The sequence below is a fragment of the Acinonyx jubatus genome, chromosome D3 (assembly GCF_027475565.1).
Source record: "Acinonyx jubatus isolate Ajub_Pintada_27869175 chromosome D3, VMU_Ajub_asm_v1.0, whole genome shotgun sequence".
NCBI lineage: Eukaryota > Metazoa > Chordata > Mammalia > Carnivora > Felidae > Acinonyx > Acinonyx jubatus.
In genome coordinates this window covers 47,072,999-47,093,254 of record NC_069392.1, presented here as the reverse complement: position 1 = coordinate 47,093,254, position 20,256 = coordinate 47,072,999, and the positions used below count along the sequence as shown (strand labels likewise).

At 33.8% G+C, this 20,256-nt stretch overlaps 1 protein-coding gene across 5 annotated transcripts in view; it reads left to right on the top strand.

The window, feature by feature from the left end:
• Positions 1-20,256, top strand: part of SS18 (SS18 subunit of BAF chromatin remodeling complex) — an 87,473-nt gene that overhangs the window by 33,464 nt on the left and 33,753 nt on the right. For all 5 annotated transcript variants that reach the window (XM_027068676.2, XM_015076147.3, XM_015076149.3 and 2 more), the window contains exons 4-5: positions 6,262-6,415; positions 10,243-10,464. In XM_027068676.2, the coding sequence (XP_026924477.1) occupies positions 6,262-6,415; positions 10,243-10,464 (376 nt within the window). The remainder of the gene's footprint in view (positions 1-6,261; positions 6,416-10,242; positions 10,465-20,256) is intronic.

Below are 20,256 nucleotides of genomic sequence, written 5' to 3'. Positions count from 1 at the left end.
TAATTTGTTACAGATTCTCTTGGCTTTCTGTGCACTCAGTCATGTCAAATGTGAATAATGACAATTATGTGTCTTTCCCAATTTTTTTTTACTTTTTTTAACTTTATTCTTAATGCTATTGATTTGTTTATGGGTTTATTTATTATGTTGAATAGATATGGTGTTAATGGATACTCTTATTCCTGAATTCAAAGACTCCAATATTTCATCAATAAGATAATAAATTTTTGTAAATTAGATTTATTGGATTAGGAATGCTCCTCTAGTCTTAATTTTTAAAAGTTTGTATTATGAGTAGGTATTGAATTTTATCAAATAATATTCCTTTATATATTGAGATAATTATATGGATTTTATTTTGGTAATTTTGCAAGTTACAAGGATTAATTTCCAGAAGTTAAATCAGCTTGCATTCTTATATAACCAAGTCCATTGGTTATATAATGCATCATCTTTTTAATACAGTCTGAGTTTCATGGTTTGCTAAAATTTTGTTAGGATTTTTGTTCATGAGAAAGTTTGGCTTGTAGATGTCTTTCTAGTAATGTCCCTGTTAGGTTTTGATATCATAGGTTTGGTGACCTCATAAAAGAATTGGGAATTGTTCTCCTTTTTGTGTTCTCTGGAAGAATTCATATGATTTGCTTAGTTTTGTATCCATCTATGTTACTTCCTTCATTGTATACTTTGGGTTTGGTATGCTGTCTTTTCCTAGCTGCTTGAAATGGAAGCTTTTATCATTATTTTTTTTTACTTTTCTTAAACATGCATTATAAATATGCATTTTAAAGCTACAAATTGTCTTTTTAGCATAGCTTTAACTGCATCTCACAGATTTTGATGTTTCATTTTCATTATCATTCAGTTAATAATATTTTTAAATTTTTTTTGTGATTTCTTCATTTCTGTTATTGATTTCTAGTTCAATTCCACTGTGCTCAGAAAACATACTCTATATTATTTCAATCTTTTGTTATTTGTTGACTTGCTCTATGGCCCTTTATATGGTCTAGTTTGGTCTATGTCATGAGTACTTGGGAAGAATGTATATTATGCAGGTGCTGTGTATAGTATTTTACATATACTAATTGAGTTAATAGCCGTGATTTCACATCTTTTATAGTCTTAGGGTTTTTCATTTTTGTTTTGGTCTCATTATTCTACCAGTTACTAGAAGAAGTGTGTTAAAATGAAGCCATTATTATGGGTTTTTCTGTTTTTCCTTTTGGTTCTGTTAACTTTTGCTTTATAGACTTTGAAGTGGTGTTACAGGATGTATAGAAATTTATGATTGTTACGTATTCCTGTTGAACTGATCCTTTTATCATAATGAAGTATTCCTCTAGTATTTCAAGTAGTGTTTTTTGATTTAAGTCAACTGATATAAATATAATGATATCACCATACTTTTGTTAGTGTTTGCATACTATCTTTTTCTTTTAACATGTGTATGTCCTTAAAGTGGATCTTTTGTAAACAGAATATAGTTGGGTGTTTTAAAAATCCAATCTGATAATATTTGTTATCTAAGTGAAATGTTGGGTCCAGATACATTTAACGCAGAACATGATATAATAGGATTTGAGAATATCAGCCTGGTATTAGTTTTCTATTGGTCTCTTCCTTGCCTTTCTTTGAACTAATCAAGCATTATTTTTTCCTCTCTACTAGTTTTTTAGCTGTACATTTTTATATGTGTATGCATTTTTAAGTAGTTGCATGTGAAATTACAGTGTACATTTTGGATTCATAAAGATTCCAGTCTAAATTTGTACTTCTAGCCCTTGCTGAAAAATACAAGAGACTTAGAACAGTGTACTTAACTTATTCCTTTTTGTGTTTGTCTTTTGTGTTAGTTCTGTCATATATTTTATACTTTTATGTCTGTTTAAACCATATAAGCCTTTGTTACAATTATTCTAAATATCAATATTAATTTGTATTTGTCTAAACACTTACCTTTCCATTTCTCTGTATTAAGTCCTCTACTTCTGTGCTGCCATCTGGGGTTATTTTCCTTTAGCTTGATGAATTTCCTTCATCTGTAACAAGTTCTCTCAGCTTTTGTTTATTTGAAGCTCTTACTAATGCATCTTCATGTCACTTGAAGATATTTTCTCTTATAGAACTCCAGATTGGTTGGTTTATTTTATTTTCTTGTTTTGTCTTAGCATTTTAAAGATGTCATTTTATTGTCTTCTATTTCATTTATTTCTGACAAAAAAAAATGTCGTTAGTCTTGTCCTTCTCCTGAAGATAATGTGTCTTATTTTTTCTGACTACTTTTAAGATTTTTTCTGACTTTGGTTTTTAAGACTTTGACTTGGGTATCGTTTTCTTCATATTCTGGTGAGGTTTATAGAACTTCGCATGTCTGCTTAGAGACTTGTGTTAGCTTTGGAAAATTTTTGACTGGTATTTTTCAAATATTGCCTATGATTCATTTACTCTGCTTTTCTAACTCCCGTTAGATGTGTGTTAAACCATTGTAGCATGTTGTACATGTCTTTATGCTTTTATTTTTTTAATGTTCGTGCCTTTATGTTTCTTGGTGTGTCATATTTTTTATACATTTTTTTCAGCTTACCAATCTTCTATTTTGCTCTTTCTAAACTAGTGAGTTCTTAATTTCATTGATTGTATATTCCAGTTCTGGAATTTCCATTTGACTTTTCTAAGAATTCTAGTACTTTGCTGAAATTCTCCATCTATCCTTTTTTTTTTTTTTTAACCACTGAGCATATTGGTCAGTTATTTTAAGGTCTCTCAGATAACTCCAAAATATGAATGACCTGAGTGTCTTTTTCTGTGTTCTGTTATTTCTTTTAGTTGTTCATCTATTCTTTTTTTTTTTTACAAAAATTTGAGATAAAATTCACATAACATGAAATTCACCATTTTAACTTTTTGAAGAATACAATTCATTGGTTTTTAGTATATTCGTAGTGCTATCCGACCATCACCACTGTCTAATTCCAAAACATTTTCATCAACTCAAAAAGAAACCTCATAAATGTGGGCATTCAATCCCAGTTTTCCCTCTGTCCATTCCCTGGTAACATCTAATTAGTCTACATTCTTTCTTGCTGGATTTACCTATTTTGGATATTTCATACAAATGGAATTATACAAATGTGTGGCCTTTTGAGTCTGACTTCTTTCACTTAGCATAATGTTTTCAAGATTCATCTATGTTGTATGTTGAAGTATTGATACTTCATTTCATTTGTGGCTGAATAGTATTCCATTGTATGAATGTTTTTGTTTATCTATCATTTAATAGACATTTGAATTGTTTCTGAGTTTTTTTGTTTTTTTGGCTATTATGAATAATGCTACCATGACATTTGTGTGCAAGTTTTGTGTGACTCTGTGTCGTCAGTTCTCTTGGGTCTGTACCAGAAGTGGGGTTGCTGTGTCATATGGTAACTCTGTGTTTAACTTTTTGAGGAATTGCCAAATTGTTTTCCATAGTGGCTGCACCCCTTACAATCCTGCCAGCATGTATGAGTTTCATTTTTTCCACATTCTTGCCAACCCTTGTTACTTTCTGTAGTTTTTAAAAAAAAATTATAGCCATCCTAATGAGTATTGTCCGTTTATTCTTGTTTTTGGAATGCTTTGTAACTTTTCATTGAATGCCAGACTTATGAATGAACAATTGTGGAGCTCTACTTGGTGTTATCTAATTCCAAAGAGAGTTAAGTTTTCCTTTGGAAGGTGAAGTACTTAGAGTACCTTGAGTACTGAGCGTTGTCTCTAAGAGTTGTTAGGGCTGATATAGTTGTTTTGACCTTAATCTAAGAAGAGCCTTTTTTGAAGTCTCAACAGAGAGCTTGCGTTGTTTACAAAGGCCTTTCTGACTTGGTAGGGACTACTGCCAGTCTTTTGTTTCCCTAGCCCTGGGCAGAAGCTGAAATTTCTGCTCAGCTCTTTAGCCTCTTAACTGCTATTCTATGCTAGTTTTTGTGAATTTTCATCCTGTTTGTGGTTCTTCCACTCTGGGATTTTGTTCTTCAGGTTCTAGCTTTCTGATAGTCCAGAATTCCTCCTCCTTCTCAGTCCAGTAGGGCTGCCACCTCTGCTCGGGCTCTGTTTTCTTGTTACACAGCAAAGTTAGGGAAAAAGCCAAGGTGTTTGGAGGAGCTGATCTTCTGTGCTTCCCTTCTTTCAAGAGTTGTAGCCCCTCCTGTTTCTCTCCGTGTAGATTGCTCTTCAGTGCCTTCAAACAATTTTTACATTTGTGTAGATTATGTAACTTTTATTGGCAGATGGGTTAGTTTGATAGAAGCTACTCTATTACGATGGGAGCCATGAATACTGATGTTTCATTAAATGTGTTGCAAGAAAATGAAAAAGCTCTTACCTATTGAGAGTGGGAACATAACATTTTCAGCAGAGAATTTGGGCAAGAATATAGAAGGCAGGATTTTTATTTTCAAATGAGAAGAAGGTCACAGTCAGCCATATTTGAAGGATAGTAAAGGATCATTTCAAAGTAAGATATGTGACACTGAGTTGATGTTTGGTAATTTTTTAAAATTCTGAACAACGTTATTAAGTGTTTAAAGAATCTGAAGTGGATGAAGAATTTAAAATGAGAATTGAAGAAAAAATATTTAATAAAGAGCAGTTATTTTCTAGATTTAGTAGTAAAGGAACTAAGACTCTGAATTCTATTTATTTACTTATTTGTTTTTAAATTTGTTTTTGAATTTTATTTATTTTAGAAAGAGAGCATGAGTGGGAGAGAGGGGCAGAGGGAAAGAGAGAATCTTATATAGGCTCCATGCTCAGTACAAAGCCTGATGTGGGGCCCCCTCCTGGGCCCGATCCCACAGCCCTAGGATCATGACCTGAGCTGAAATTAAGAGTTGGATGCTCAACTGACTGAGCCATCCAGGCACTCCAAGACTGTGAATTTTAAATGGGTGATATTAGAGTTGTACTTGGTTATTTGTGTAAATGTTGGTGATGTTAAATGGTTGGCGATTGGAGTATTTACGTGTGATGACTACAAGACAGTGTTTTATCGGTTAAGGGTATCAGAGAGGATTGTGTTCACAAAATCGAGATGGTACAGAAACAGTAACTAAGTAGCCACGTAAAAATGTGGGAGAAGGACACCCGAGTGGCTTAGTTGTTGAGTGTCCAACTTTTGGTTTTGGCTCAGGTCATGATCTCACGGTTTGTGGGATTGAGCCCTGTGTTGGGCTCTGTGCTAGCAGCACGCGGAGCCCTGCCTGGGATTCTCTGTCTCCCTCTCTCTGCCCCTCCCCACTTGCACTCTTTATCAAATTAAATAAATAAACATAAAAAAATGTGGGAGGAAGAGAATGACAAGTATGGGAGCCAACATTGTTTTTAGAACATAGAGAGGTAGAGAAAGAAGGCAGAAATAGATCTGTAAATAATAGCTCCTTCTCCTCCTGTAGTCTTAAAAATGGGGATTTGGAAAGAAACTAACCATTTGCTTTCTTCACCAAAATATCCCCAAGAAGGGAACCAGGTGTTGCAGACCACCTTGTATCTGTGTTTTTCCTTTCGCCCTTTTGTGAACTTTCAAGGTTAGTCAGTGATTTTCTTCACACTTTCATTAGGAAATTTGCCAAAGGCATCCTTTTGAGGCAGCTGTCTCTGTACCCTTGGAGGCCATCAGTAATGTTTCCGATCTATAGGAGTTGTCGGCACAAAAATGTTGGACTGAACTGAGTCTTCGTGGTTTAAAACATTCCCTTGCCAAAATTTATTTCCCCCTCAAACAGTACAAAGTATATCATATTTAGGGGCTTCCTGTCCTTTCATAAATTTTTGTTACAGTGACTTTTCAGGTAAAATCCATCATTAATAGTAAATATGTCTAAATATATTAATAATGAAAGGAAACTTAATTTTTAAAACATAATTTAAGTAACAACAGTGAACACATTAAAATCCTAGTATATAAACAAATGTGAATTTTGGTATAGAATATTTAAAAAACTTATTTTCACTATCGAGATTTTATAACGTAAAATATACTTTAATTGTGTTCTTTTGGTCTGAGGTGGTCAGAAGATATCTTCACACTAATGATCTTGTTAAGTTTGGGGGTCATATTAAATTTGATGTAAATAATTGTTATTAAAATGCATTAGAATAAGTTGAAATGTATTTGTGTTTTTGTTCCTATTTAGTTTAATAGTACAGGCAACTGTTACATGCATCTTTAATATATTAGTCTAACTGTTTCTCTTGTTTTACTAAACTGTCTTCTTTCAGCCACCCACACAGAATATGCCTATGGGTCCTGGAGGGATGAATCAGAGCGGCCCTCCCCCACCTCCACGCTCTCACAACATGCCTTCAGATGGAATGGTAGGTGGGGGTCCTCCTGCACCACACATGCAGAACCAGATGAACGGCCAGATGCCTGGTAAGTTTTTCTCCTCTAAGACATTAACACCAGAGTTGCTTAGCAACTGAAACGACATGGGGGCTCAAGGGATACTAGATTGTTGATGACAAAACTGCTTTGAATGCCCCCGAGTACAAGCTCTCTTAGAGTTTGTTAGCTACAGAGCTACGTGACCTGTATTCAGTGTTTATCAGGCTGCCCTTGGGCTTTGATGTAGCTGACACACAGCATTCCTCTGATGAACAGAACTGGCTAAATTTAGTCTGTCTGAAACTATGCAATAACAGCTGGCTTTAGAAGCTTTTTGGAAAAAAAGGCATTGCGCCATGACTTAAGAATTAAAATCTCTTTATAGATTATAAAGGTATTATAACATTTCCTTGGGTTTTGTATTTACTTAAAAATTTACTGGTCTCAGAAACAGTATTGCTGGAAAAAACACATGAGGAAAAGAAAGAAAACAATCTGTAAAGTGCTAATGAATTATATTTAGTATTTCCACATTGATACTATTGAAGCTGAGTATAAATTTTTACAAATATATATGTTTATGGCATAATATAAATATGGAAATTGATATTAAAGCAAATTTAAAGGAAAAATAATTTCAGATGTTTTAGATAATGAGTTATTCCTTTTACTATTTTTCCGTTCTAAGTTTGGAGCCATTTAGAGTATCTTCCAGGCCCTTGGATGCTTAATTAGTTACCTTTTGCTGATTTGAACTTTTAATCTGAAAAGTATCATTAAACTCTTTTGTTTTTGCAACAATAGCTACAACCCATACCCATAATTCTTGGTGGGTTGTTTTCTTCATTTAATGTGAGAATATTTTTACTTTCTAAAGACAAAGGCTATTTTCATTAACAAAGTATTATACAGATAGCAATAATGAAAGTAAATGAAATAACAAAGCAATTCATTTGTAAAATTAGTAATTAGCATCTTTAGGATAGTCTTGTCTTAGCTGATTGTGTTGGTTGGTAGCATTGGTATCCAGGGACAGTGGGTGTAGAAAATGAAGTAAAGGAGAACACAGAGCAAAAGAAGCCAGATAGCCCGGTTTATAAAAGATGGGTGTGCGATTGATGGTGTAGAAGGGTGATGCTGTTTCAGTGGCTGTCTTCTGTTTCCTTTGGGGGCTTGCCACAGTCCATGGCCCCCGTGACCCACACCCTGGGAGGGGAGAAATAGGAATAAAGACCTCTAACTACTTGTTATGTTGTAGTCAAGAGGAAACTTCTGGTGAGTCCACATTTAGCTCATCAGGACCTGTTGCTTTTAGGACTGGAAGGGTAGTGCGAGTTAGGAGTTTTGTGACTTTTTATGGTCGTACTGTTAATTAGAATTTTGACTTCTCCATATAAATTCAAGCTTAAGGCCAGAGAAACACTTGAGCAGCAATGTAATTATTGTTAACGTGACATTTGGGTTTTTGTATAAGGCCATCTGGAGTAGTTACATTCTTTATAAACCAGAGATTTTTCAACTAGTTATGACATAGGTTGTCCAGAACACTGTAGAGCTTCCAAAATAGTCTCTTATAGAGTGTTCTAGTTAGGTGTAGGAGAAATTGGTCCAGTTACTTATGTTTCCTTTATTTAAAACCTCCTTAATAGAGCTTAGCCAACTTTTTTGCGCACACAAATTTGTATCTAGTCTTTCAGTTTCCTATTTTTGTGTTGTTTTTTATTATTTTGTAAATCTAAGTCATAGAGCTACTTATATCTTCTTTGATCTTGGTCAGATAACATCAGTTTCAGATTCCTTTTTAAAAATGTTTAACTGATTTGAAAAAAAATAAGATAATGTATGTCTCTGGTACCAAAATCAAAAGGTACCAAAGGGTATACAGCCCTTACCTCCAGATACTTTGTTCCAGAGAGTCATTGGTGTCTGGGTATCCTTCAAGAGATAATTCTCTGTATCTAAAACATACGCATATTCACATTCCTTTTTCTTTTGTCTTACTCTTAAAAAAAAATACAAGTGGTGGCATATATTATGTAGTATTATGTTTAATATTTTTCCCTCTTAAAGATATATCTTAGAGAACATAAGTATATAAAAATATATTTTGGAGACCACTCAGTACATAAAGAGCTGCCTTATGCTTTTGGTGGCTGTATTTCATTCTTTTTCATGGATGCCCCTAATTTATTTGAACTATTCCCTTATAATGAAATACAGGTCATGTCTAATCTTCCGGTATTAAAAACTATGCTGATGTGAATATGCCTGTAAAATAAAAGCAAGTAAACAAATAAATACGTATGCAGTTTTGCATTCATGGACATATGCACACGAAGACCTGTATATTTATAGGATAAAGTCCTAGAACTGCAACTGCTGTGTGAAAGATATATACATTTTAAAATATGGTAGTTATTGCGAGGGCACCTGGGTGGTTCAGTCGGTTGAGCATCCGACTTTGGCTCGGGTCATGATCCCATGGCTTGTGAGTTCGAGCCCACGTCGGGCTCTGTGCTGACAGCTCAGAGCCTGGAGCCTGCTTCAGATTCTGTTTCCTTCTCTCTCTGCCCCTCCCCTGCTCACAATCTGTCTGTCTCTTTCAAAACTAAATAAACATTAAAAAAATTAAATAAAATATGGTAGTTATTGCCAAATTGCTCTACATAAAAATAGTACTTATTTATATACTTATATACCTCAACAATGTATGAAATTACTTTTCTTCAGAGATCAAAACTTTGGGTCTTTAGAATCTGAAAAATGAAAAAAGGATCTCATAATTTTAATTGGCCTTTTTATTATAAATGAAGCAGGCAGTCCTCTCATATTTATGTCTCTTTGGTAGTTTTTGTGTGAACTAATCATTCCTGTCCCTTGCCATTTTTTTTTTTTTTTTTTTTTTTTTTACTGCTGGTGGTCTTTTACTTACTTTATATGTTCACGTAATTAGTTCAGTCTGTGATATGTCTTGTAAAAAATTTTTTCCTACTTTTTAATACTTAGTTTCGTTTTGTCTGGTTTGGTCATACTTACATTTTTTTATTTTTATGTAGTCTAGTCTAGTTTATCAGTTTTTTATGGCTCTGGGTTTTCTGGCATGCAAGAAGGCTGTTCCACTTCAAGAATATTTTAAAAGTTCTTTTTAAAATTCTCTTTTATGGTTTCTTTTCCTCATTTTCTTTTTTAATGTTTAATATTTTATTCATCTAGAACTATTTTTGGTGGAAGGAATGTGGTAGGACTTTTTCCAGATGGCTACTCATTTGTCACACTATTTATTGAATTTCACCACTATTATCATTTACAGAATTAGAAATTTGGGTGTGTTTTTAGACTCTGCTCTGGGTCCATTGATCTGTTAATTCATTTATATGCTAGTACTACACACTTTTCATTACTTCAGCTTTAGAGGCACCTGGGTAGTTCAGTCCATTAAGTGTCGAGCTCTGTGTCGAGCTCTGTGCTCTTCGGGCAGAGTCTGCCTGGGGTTCCCTCTCTCTCTGCCCCTACCCCATTCATGCACACATGCTCTCTCTCAAACTTAAAAATAAATAAATAAAAATAAAAAATTACTTCCGCTTTATATGTTTGCTCTCTTATAAAGCTAGTTGATCATTGCTTTTCTTTTTCAGAATGTTGCTGGTTTCTAAAAGCATTAGTTTCTTAATCTATAAAATGGGAATAAGTTCTCTCTCACAGTATTTGCTCTCATTCATGTAATGCATTTACTTTGCTTGCTGTTGATTAAATACTCAAGTTATTGTTTGCTATTGTTATGGTATGCAAAAGAAAATAAAAAGCTCTTTAAAGTACTTTTTAATAGACCATGTGTTTTAACTTTCATATTTGGTTCTGACCACTTTTCTTCAAAGGGCCTAACCATATGCCTATTCAGGGACCGGGACCCAATCAACTCAATATGACAAACAGTTCCATGAACATGCCTTCAAGTAGCCACGGATCCATGGGAGGTTACAACCATTCTGTGCCATCATCACAGAGCGTGCCAGTACAGAATCAGATGACGATGAGTCAAGGGCAGCCAATAGGAAGCTATGGCCCCAGACCAAATATGAATATGCAACCAAACCAAGGTAAATAAGCTTGATATCGTTCTCCACTAGAATGCTATGTTAGCCATCGAAAGTAAAACAGTTATTTCAAGTTGGTAGCTGATTCTTGAAAATACAGTTTAAAGTAAGTAATGGTCATTCCTATAAAAAAGGAACATTGAACTTGACACTAGTTTAATTGTTTTTGCATTTAGAAGTTAAATTGCTTAATTTAGCTTTTAAGCTTATTTACTTTCATGTCTTTTAGACAGTTCATTTGAGATTGTTGTATTTTTATTAAAAAAAATTTTTTTAATAGATGAATAGCCAAACATTTGTTTAGAGCTAGAAGGTTGAGAAAATATAATTTTATCTTAGCAAGTATAAGCTATTAAACTTTTACTCGATGGTTTTGTTTTGTTTTTTTTTTACTTATTAAGTATTTATTAATTTATATGAATTTCCCTTGATTTTTATGAATGTTTTCTGATGTTGTGTTTCAGCATTAAGAGGTAATTTTAACGTAATTTGTTATTAGAGTTTTCAGTAGAGATGCTGCTGTATTCTTCTATTCTTAGAATGGGGTGAAGTCTATTAAAGTTTGTTACCAATCTCAGAGAATGAAATTATCGTGTTTCTTTTTTAAATATTCATGTGAATAATAACTAAAAACCAGTAAGTGGCGCTCTGTTCTGCTAATTGCCTGCTAAAACATTTGGCATATTGCCAGCCTAAAGCTATGTCAGTTGCAAAATGTGAGGTTAAGTGTAAGATAGAATTTATATTTGCAAAAATTTTTCTAGATTTTGATTTTGAAAAACAAAGCACAAAAGTGCACCCAGATAAAGGGAGTTAAGGTTAATTTGTTGATAATTACTTATGATGAAATAATATATTCTAACACTTAAATAGTAATACAGAAGCTTTTGTATTTTTGATGAGATACACTGAAAACAAAGAGAGCCAATATAATAAATTATCAGTGTAGCTTCACAAAAGTGGCACTTGCTCCATTTCTCCCCTCCCACTCAAGTTGTTTAGTGCCCATGATGGAATTTCTTTTTTTTTATAAAATTAGGTCAATTAAAGGTTTAGAATAACAGCAAGATCCAGTCAGTGGCAGGTCAGAGGGGAGTTCGGAGGTTTCTCCATACAGTTGGGTTACCAGGAGAGAGAGAGCAAGAAATTTGGTAATGATTCTCACAGCATCTACAGTAATGATGGCACACTATTTAGAAACTGTAATTAAGAAAATGATAGGGTGTTTACAAGAATGGATGTTGCTATAAGATTTGGAGAACAAAAAAATAATGCATATAGCAATGTGCATGTAGAAAATAGTAACTGATTTTTGGAGAAAGGAATTGAGGTTTTTATAGGAATTTTTTGTTCTAAACGTAGGGACTAACTGTTCTTTTTATTTGTTATTTATTTAAAAAATTTTTGTAATGTGTTTTTATTTTTGAGAGAGAGACAGCGTGCGAGTGGGGGAGGGGTAGAGAGAGAGGGAGACACAGAATCTGAAGCAGGCTCCAGACTGAGTTCTGAGCACAGAGCCTGATATGGGACTCGAACCCATGAACCGCGAGATCATGACCTGAGCTGAAGTTGGATGCTGAGCCATTCAGGCGCCCCTTTTATTTATTTTTTTGAGACAGAGAAGGCACAAGTGAGCAAGGGGCAGAGAGAGAGAGAAAGAGAAAAAAAGAAAGAAAGAAAGAAACAAACAAACAAACAAACAAACGCGGCTTGCCCGGAGCTCATGTTTTACTCGAAGCAGGGCTGGAGGTCACCCCAACTCATGAACTGTGAGATCATGACCTGAGCCAAAGTCAGATGCTTAACGACTGAGCCTCCCAGGCATCTGGGACCAACTATTTTTAAAAATGTCGCGTTTTGTATTTGTATTACTAATGTATAGTTTTTCTTTCTACTATAGTAGTTCTATTGCTTTTTGCTTTGTTTGCATAATTTATGAATTTCTTACTAGTCATTTTCTGTATAGTCTGTTTTCTGTGTAGGGATCTGACTTAAAGAAATAAAAGTTATTTTTCAAAAAACAATACGATGGAAATCTGTGAGGAACTTTTCAGTATTTTAAAAGTCTCTTCAGGACAAATAAACTTATCAGTTAAATTTTGATATTTCATATACAAAGAATACCAAAGAAAATTACAGTTGCCAAAAAAAGAGAGAAAGTTATATGAGCTTGCAGGAATATCTACTTTCTTAATTATGAGTTCCTTGTACAACATTTTAATTCCATGATATCTATTGGATGAAAAAAAATTTTATATGAGTTTTATTTAAAGTTTTAATATTCATTGCATATAAAACATTTTCTTAGCTTTAAAAGTAGGCTTCATGTTTTACATTAAAAGTTTTGTTTTGATAAATAGGTGGAAGAAATCAGAGGGGACCACTTTTTAAACAGTTCTTTGAGAAATGCTTAGAAAACATCAAAATCCTATAAAAGGAAACAATTTAACTTTCAGAACTCTTTAACATTTGTTGAGATATTACTAGCTGTTCTTTGAGTTAAAATCAAAATATTGAAATCTTTTGACTATCCCTGTATTTCTACATACATATTTCTGTATCAAGAGATCTTAGAAAAACTGTTAAATCTACTTACCATTTTTTAAATAATGGGGTTAATTAGTCAAGGAAAAGAAACATTTGTGGGATTTCTTACATTAAACTTCTGTCAAATGACAAAAAAATGGAAAAAGACTAATGAGGAGAATTTTTATTTTAAAACAATAATTAAAAGGCAATTATTATTACATTAATTATTATTTAAGTGACATATTTGGGAGCTTTAACTGATAATGTGGTAGTAGTTTTCTAAACAGAACGTTACAGATCAAAGTCTAGATGCATTTATTCTGATAGTTTTGAAGTGACTTTTGTTTTTCCCTTTTTCTTCCCTTCCTTCTTTCTCTCTCAGCTTTGAAAATGAAATTAAGGGGGGGGGAAGTAACTTGTCTAAAAATGTTGTCATTGTAATTTAGGAGTCTGATGGAAATTAATACAAAGAACAGATAGACATTTACAATTTATCGTTGTGATTGTTTAGAAAAGCAGAGAAGTATTCTGTTAATTTATACTATTAGCTCTAGTATAATAAGGCACATTGTGTACTAGTGTTACAATAAAAGTACTATCTCTAGGAATGAAATTGTAGAATCTTTTGAGCTTCATTAGTTCTTTAAAAGCTGTTTTTAGCTTTTAAATGTTTTACTGAAAAATTAAATCAAATCAGCACAAAGACTGTTATAACTAAAACTTGCAGACCAACCACACAAAATATGTCTTTTCAAAAAGCTACACAAAAAGTTGACCCCATTAAATTTACTAATCGTATATTACTGTGTTCATGGTTAGTAAAAGAAAATTCAGCAGTTAATGTTTTTTTTTTTACTTAAAAAAATGCATGTGTAATAATGGCATTGGTATTGATGATTTGTAGTTGATTTGTAGTTTTATACATATCTGTGAATTGAGAAGACTGAAATATTTTTTAATTTAGCAACTAAGTTTATTACTATAGCACAGTATTTTTCTCCATGTTCTCTTAGAGGGTCTACTACTTCCAGATAAAATGAAAAGTTTAGGAACTTTTTAAGTTGTTTCTTATACTGGTGGCAAAATGTTGTAGTCAATCCAGCATAAACTTTCCTGTGTTATTTTCACTATTATTCAGATAAAAGTTCAGGGATTATTACTTTGAACTTTAAGAATAAGACTTATATTCAAAGTAAATCACCATCCTCTTACATAATTAGATCTGCTTACTCCTATATACAGCATAAACTTCACTGGAATTCAAATACTTGAATTCACTAGAATTAAAAAAAAAAAAATGGAGGAAGTGTATCTGTTTTGTTCTAGTTCCTAGAACAATGCCTCAAAGTAGGCATGCAAGATCTGTTTCTTCAGTGAATAGGAAGTAAACCCAAATGTTACATGCTGACCTGGAAATACAGAGTTAGTACTTTAAAGATATTTCTTTAATAAAACAAGTGGTACGTTCATTAGAGTATTAAAAGTCAAGTTAGAATAACAAGGCTTTCTGAAAGTGACCAACAGTTACATTTGATAGAATCTGCAGTTTTTATTCCCAGGCATTAATATTTGTAGTTTTTCTCATTTAACATCATTTTAGTAATTACACATTCAAATATAAAGAGTTTTCACAGATTACTTTTTGCTAAAACATGTATTTCACAAGTTCTGTGTGTATAATTCTTTAGACTTGGATCCAAATCTTGGCCCAGTAGATTATTGTATGTGGGACCTTTGACGAAATTACTTAATAAGGAAGGTGAAGTGAAATGATGCATATACAAATTCTGATTCAGAATTGTTTGCATAATTTGTATGAAATTAGTTGGTCAGAATAAAAAGCTTTTTAAAAAAATACTTATTTTGAGAGAGAGAGGGAAAGTGTGAGTGGGGGAGGGGCAGAGAGAGAGGGAGAGAGAAAGAATCACAAGCAGGCTCCGTGCTGTCAAAGGCAGCGCCTGACACGGGCTCGAAATCACAAACTGTGAGATCATGAAATCAAGAGTTGGATGCTTAACTGACTGAGCCACCCAGGTGCCCCTAAAAAGTATTTTTTTAATAACAACAACAAAAAAATTGAGATAAGTTTATCAGTTGTCTCTTTTAGGCACATCAATTTATTTCTGGTTTTAGTTTTGTTTGAATAATATTAAGAAAGTCCTGATTCACTTAGGTAATAAGTTACAAATGATAATGGTCTAATCTGGAGGCTTGATGTTAGAGTAGTGGGAAATTTTTATCTCAGTACTTTTATTATGTAAATATGAAGGACAAAGAATATGTATTATCATAGCTGGGAGTGTTATATTTATCTTATTATATTGTGGATTATTGTCTGATAAGAGCTATACCAAGCAGATGTGCTTGAGATGAGCCTAGCACTTAATTGTATATGTGATCATAGTAGTATATTTCTTTGCACCTCTTTATTATCAGTATTTGTAGATCTACCTCATTTTAAAAATAGCATTCATGATATGGATCTAACAGTTTAATTAAACCATATCCCCCCCCCTTTTTTAAAATATGGATGGTTTTATTGGTTGATTTTTTTTTTTAATTAATTATTTGAGAGAAAGTGCAAGTTGGGAAGGGGCAGAGAGAGGGAAAGAGAGAATCCCAAGCAGTCTCCATGCTGTCAGTGCAGAGCCCTGCGACGTGCGGCTCAATCTCATAAACCATGAGATCATGACTTGAACCAAAACCAGGAGTTAGATGCTTAATTGACTGAGCCACCTAGTCGCCCCACCGTATACCCTTTTGATAATGCTTCTAGTCTTTTACTATTATAACTACTTCTGGAACAAACATTTTTGTATATAGATCTTTGTGTACTTAAACAAGAATTTAGTAGAATGAAGTTTAGAAATAAAATTGTTAGGTAAGATACATAAATACTTAAAATATTTGAGAGGCACATATATTCAGCCCATAGCATTTGCTATTTGCCTTTTTTCTGTGAATTGCCTATTGTGTTCTATATTCTGTGATTTGTCTACTTATTACTAATTTGAAGGAGTTCTTTATAGATTAAGGCTAGTCACCCTTTATTTAGTATATATAAAACATTTTGGAAGTTTTAGAACACTAGGAATTTAACTTTTTAAAATGACTTGTTCTAGTAATAGGATTCTGAAATGGTAATGTTACTTTTGTGGAAATATGTAGTTATTTATTAATTATGTCAGGCCTTTTGTTCAGCATTTGTTAAATTCTGGTCCAGATAGACTTAGGTAATAATTATTGCTAAAATGCTTTGGAGGACTCTGCCTGCTTGCTAGTGTGTTAAAACGTCTCAGAAGTCCTACAGTAAAGAAACTGATTTGATTTTGGTTAACACAAGTGTTTCACAAGTATAACACAAGTGGTAACACGAGTATTTTTTTTGGGGGGGGCGTTTATTACTGATCAAAAATAGGAACTAATATTCAGCGAGTGCCAGGTATGTATGTATCCAATTTAATCCTCACAATACCCTTGAGGTAGTAGTACTATGATTATCTTCAGTCCCTGCATGAGAAAACACGTCCTGTAGAAATCTAGGCAGGCCTCGTTTGTGCAGTTCTGGTATGCATGAATTTGAGTTATCACAGTTTGGTTAAATGACACCTTTTACCCAACAGCATGGTTCAGATTTCAGTTTTGGTAGATGAACTGTGAGCCCTTGTATGAAGTACAAACTTAGCTTCTGTCTCTTCAGTTTACGAATCACTGCATAAATAACAGATGACTGTCATAATCAGTGACTATTCATGTCACTTTTAGATGCTGCCAGTAATTGATCGCTGTGTATTTATCAGTTTATGCACATAAAGCAGAGTATATAGCTGTATTGCTTCCTTGGTTTCGAGTTATAAACCTTCATGATATTTTATGAAAGATAGAAGTGTAGTAGGGAAATGAGAAGTCATACTGCTGGAAATGAAATCCAAATCCTTTGTAAATAAAGTTAGAGAAGAAATTGCTGACTGGGAATGTTGACACTACTGCCATTTGAGAGACTCTAGATGTGCACTGCAAGTACTTTAGTGAAGGTGAACTCATTGATAACGTGAGAGTACTGGTTGTGATGAATAGAACGAAGCTGTCCCAAAGAAGGTAAGACTGACAAAATACTTCCTGTTGAAATTCTTGGAGACATTTCATAACATTGAAAATAGAAAGGATAAAATGTTGGAAGCTGACCTGGACTTAGAAAGGAAGATGACAGTTGGCCAAGTTGTAAAAAAGATGCTAGCTCTGAGAAGTTAGCCGACTGCAAAGTTATAGGGAATGGTTCCTAAGACTGGCCTCACTTGTGACACTGACTGCAAGTTCTGGGGTTCCCTTAAGCACTCTCGGGTTCAGAAATTTACTGGAAAGATGCACAATACTCACTGAAAACTGTTACACTGAAGAATTATGATTTATTATTATTAACATCAACCAAGGGAAAAAGTGCATAGGGAAAAGTCCAGAAGAGGTACCAAACATGGAGTGTCTCTTTCCATGGGAGTCAGGATGCATTGCTCTCCTGGTCCCAATGTGTAACAATATGCACAGAGTATTGCCAGCCAGGGGAGTTCACTTAAGCCTCAGTGTTCAGAGGTTATATTGGGGCTGCATTATGTAGATTTGATTACCCAAGTTATTAATCTTAGTCTACAGTATGTAGTTCTTCTGAGTATGACCCGAAGTCCCTACCCAGGTTCAGGAGCTGTACAAATCCCCAAAATGTAACAAATATAATAAATCTTCAATATGAAAAAACGCTACAACTTTTTTCCTTCCAAATGCAACACAGAAAATTTACAAATGAAGACATTATTTCAAATATTGTATCCCATGGAAATGGCATGTTTGACTTCTAGTTGATTTGAATATGTGAGAATTGTGTGTACACTCATCTCTCTTCACTGTTAAAATTGGTAAATCTATGTAATATTGCTTAATATTGCAGGCTTCTGTTCCGTTTCAGGTGTATGCAGCAATTATATCATAGTTCAGATTATATTAGATATTTGTTTATAATTTGATCACTATTGCTGTCTTGGATGAGTTTTTCAAGGTTGTAATTTTTTCCTCAATGATGACATTTTTCTGGTTATGAAAATAACTAATATTTAATATGAAATATCTGGAAAATACAGAAAAGAGTAAAGTCTAAAAATCACCTACAGTCTTACTCTACAAGTTTTAAGTTACTTTATAGACAAGGTACACTCCACCTAGGTATAGTAGGTAGACTGTACTTAGGCTCTTTGTAGCAGACGTTTGTTTGAGTACTTGTAATTACATAATTATTTGTAGTATCTGTTTAATAATTTTTTCCTAGACTCTTAAGTTCTATGAAGTCAGGAGCGTGTCTTGTTCACTACTTCGTCCTATTTGTTGACCGATAGATAAGCTAGGTTTCCTCATGTCATAACAAATTAGAAAGCTAGCATTCTTCTCTGTGCTATTGTCATCCATCAACTGTCATTCCAGAAATGAACCAAATAAAGAAGTGTCAGTTACTGTCAGATAAAACAGATGACCATCAGTTTACTGAAACCTTTTGGGTTTAGGGGACAAAATCCAGATGAGTTTCTTCAATAGATTATAAACTCAGTTTCATTACATTTTTTATTTAAAGTTTTTTTTTTTTTTAATGTTTATTTACTTTTGAGAGAGCATGTGTGAGGAGCAAAGAGGGAGGGGGAGAGAGAGAATCCCAAGTGGTCTCCCTGCAGTCAGCACAGAGCCGGACATGGGGCTCAATCCCATGAACCAGGAGATCATGACCTGTGCTGAAATTAAGAGTCGAACGCTTAACTGACTGATCTACCCAGGCGCCCCAATGATGCATTTTTTTAAACTTTATTTTGAATTAATTACAGGTTTATAGGAAGTTACAAAGGTAATACAGAGAGAGCCTATGTGTCTTACCCCAAGCCATCTCTAATCCCTTGCAACCACTGTTACGCTTTCATTTTTATACTTTTGTCATTTTCAGAATGTTATATAAATGGAATCACACAGTATGAGGCCTTTAGAGATTAACTTTTTTCACTCAACCTAATTAATATTTTTCCAAGTTGTTGTATGTATCAGTTGTTCATATGTTGGTATTGCTGAGTTAGGCTTCCATGGTATGGATATACTGGTTTGTTTAACCCTTGAGGGATATTTTAGTAGTTTCCAATTTTTGGCTTTTTACGTAAAGGTGCGATGTACAATTGTGTACAATTTCGTGTTTTTATTTGCACAAAAGTTTTCCCTTTTTTGGGATAGATATCAGCAGTGCAGTTGCTGGGTCATATAGGTATACGTTTAGTTTTTTTCAGAAACTGCCAAACAGATCACTAAAGTAGCTGTACCATTTTTAACGTTGCCCCCCCAGCAACGTATAAGAGGTCTGCTTCTTCTTTTTTCTTTCTTTCATTTTTATTTTTTATTTTTGAGAGAGAGGGAGCATATGTGTATGCACAAGTGAGGAAGGGGCAGAAGGAGAGGGAGGGAGAGAATCCCAAGCAGGCTCCACACCCAGCACAGAGCCCGGCACTGGGCTCAATCCCAGGACCCTAGGATCATGACTTGAACTGAAACCAAGAGTCGGATGCTTAACTAACTGAGCCACCTAAGTGCCCCGAGAGATCTGCTTTCTCCGAATTCTTGTCAACATTTGGTATTGTCAACATATATTTTTTTTAATCTTAGCTGTTCTAAAAATGTGAAGTGATATCTCATTGTGGTCTTAATTTGCATTTCCCTAACGGCTGCTGATACTGAACATCTTTTTTGTGTGCTAATTTGCCATCTGTATGTCCTCTTCAGTGAAGTCTCTTCATGTCTTTTGCCTATGTTCTAGTTGGATTGTTTGGTTTTTTACTGCTGAATTTTGAGAAGTCTTTATATATTCTCCTAGGATTAATTTTTAAATTTTCTCCCAATATTTTTTTACATAAAATTCAAACATGCAGGACACTTGAAGGATTGTATCTGTATAGTTGCCACCTGCATTCTACAGTTAGTATTTTACTAAATTTGTTTATTGTCTGTCCATCTACTAATCCATCAATTGTGTCTTATTTTTCAAAATGCATTTCACAGTAATCTGCAGATATCAGTATACTTTACTCGTGAACACTTTAGTCTGCATATCATTAGGACTTAACATTGTAAAATTTTATTTATTTTTAAAATAGTCTTTTTAAGGTAACATGTATGTGCAGTGAAATGCATAGATCTTAACTGTATCATTTGATGAGTTTTGATGTATTTATAACACGAATTCCTTATGATTCT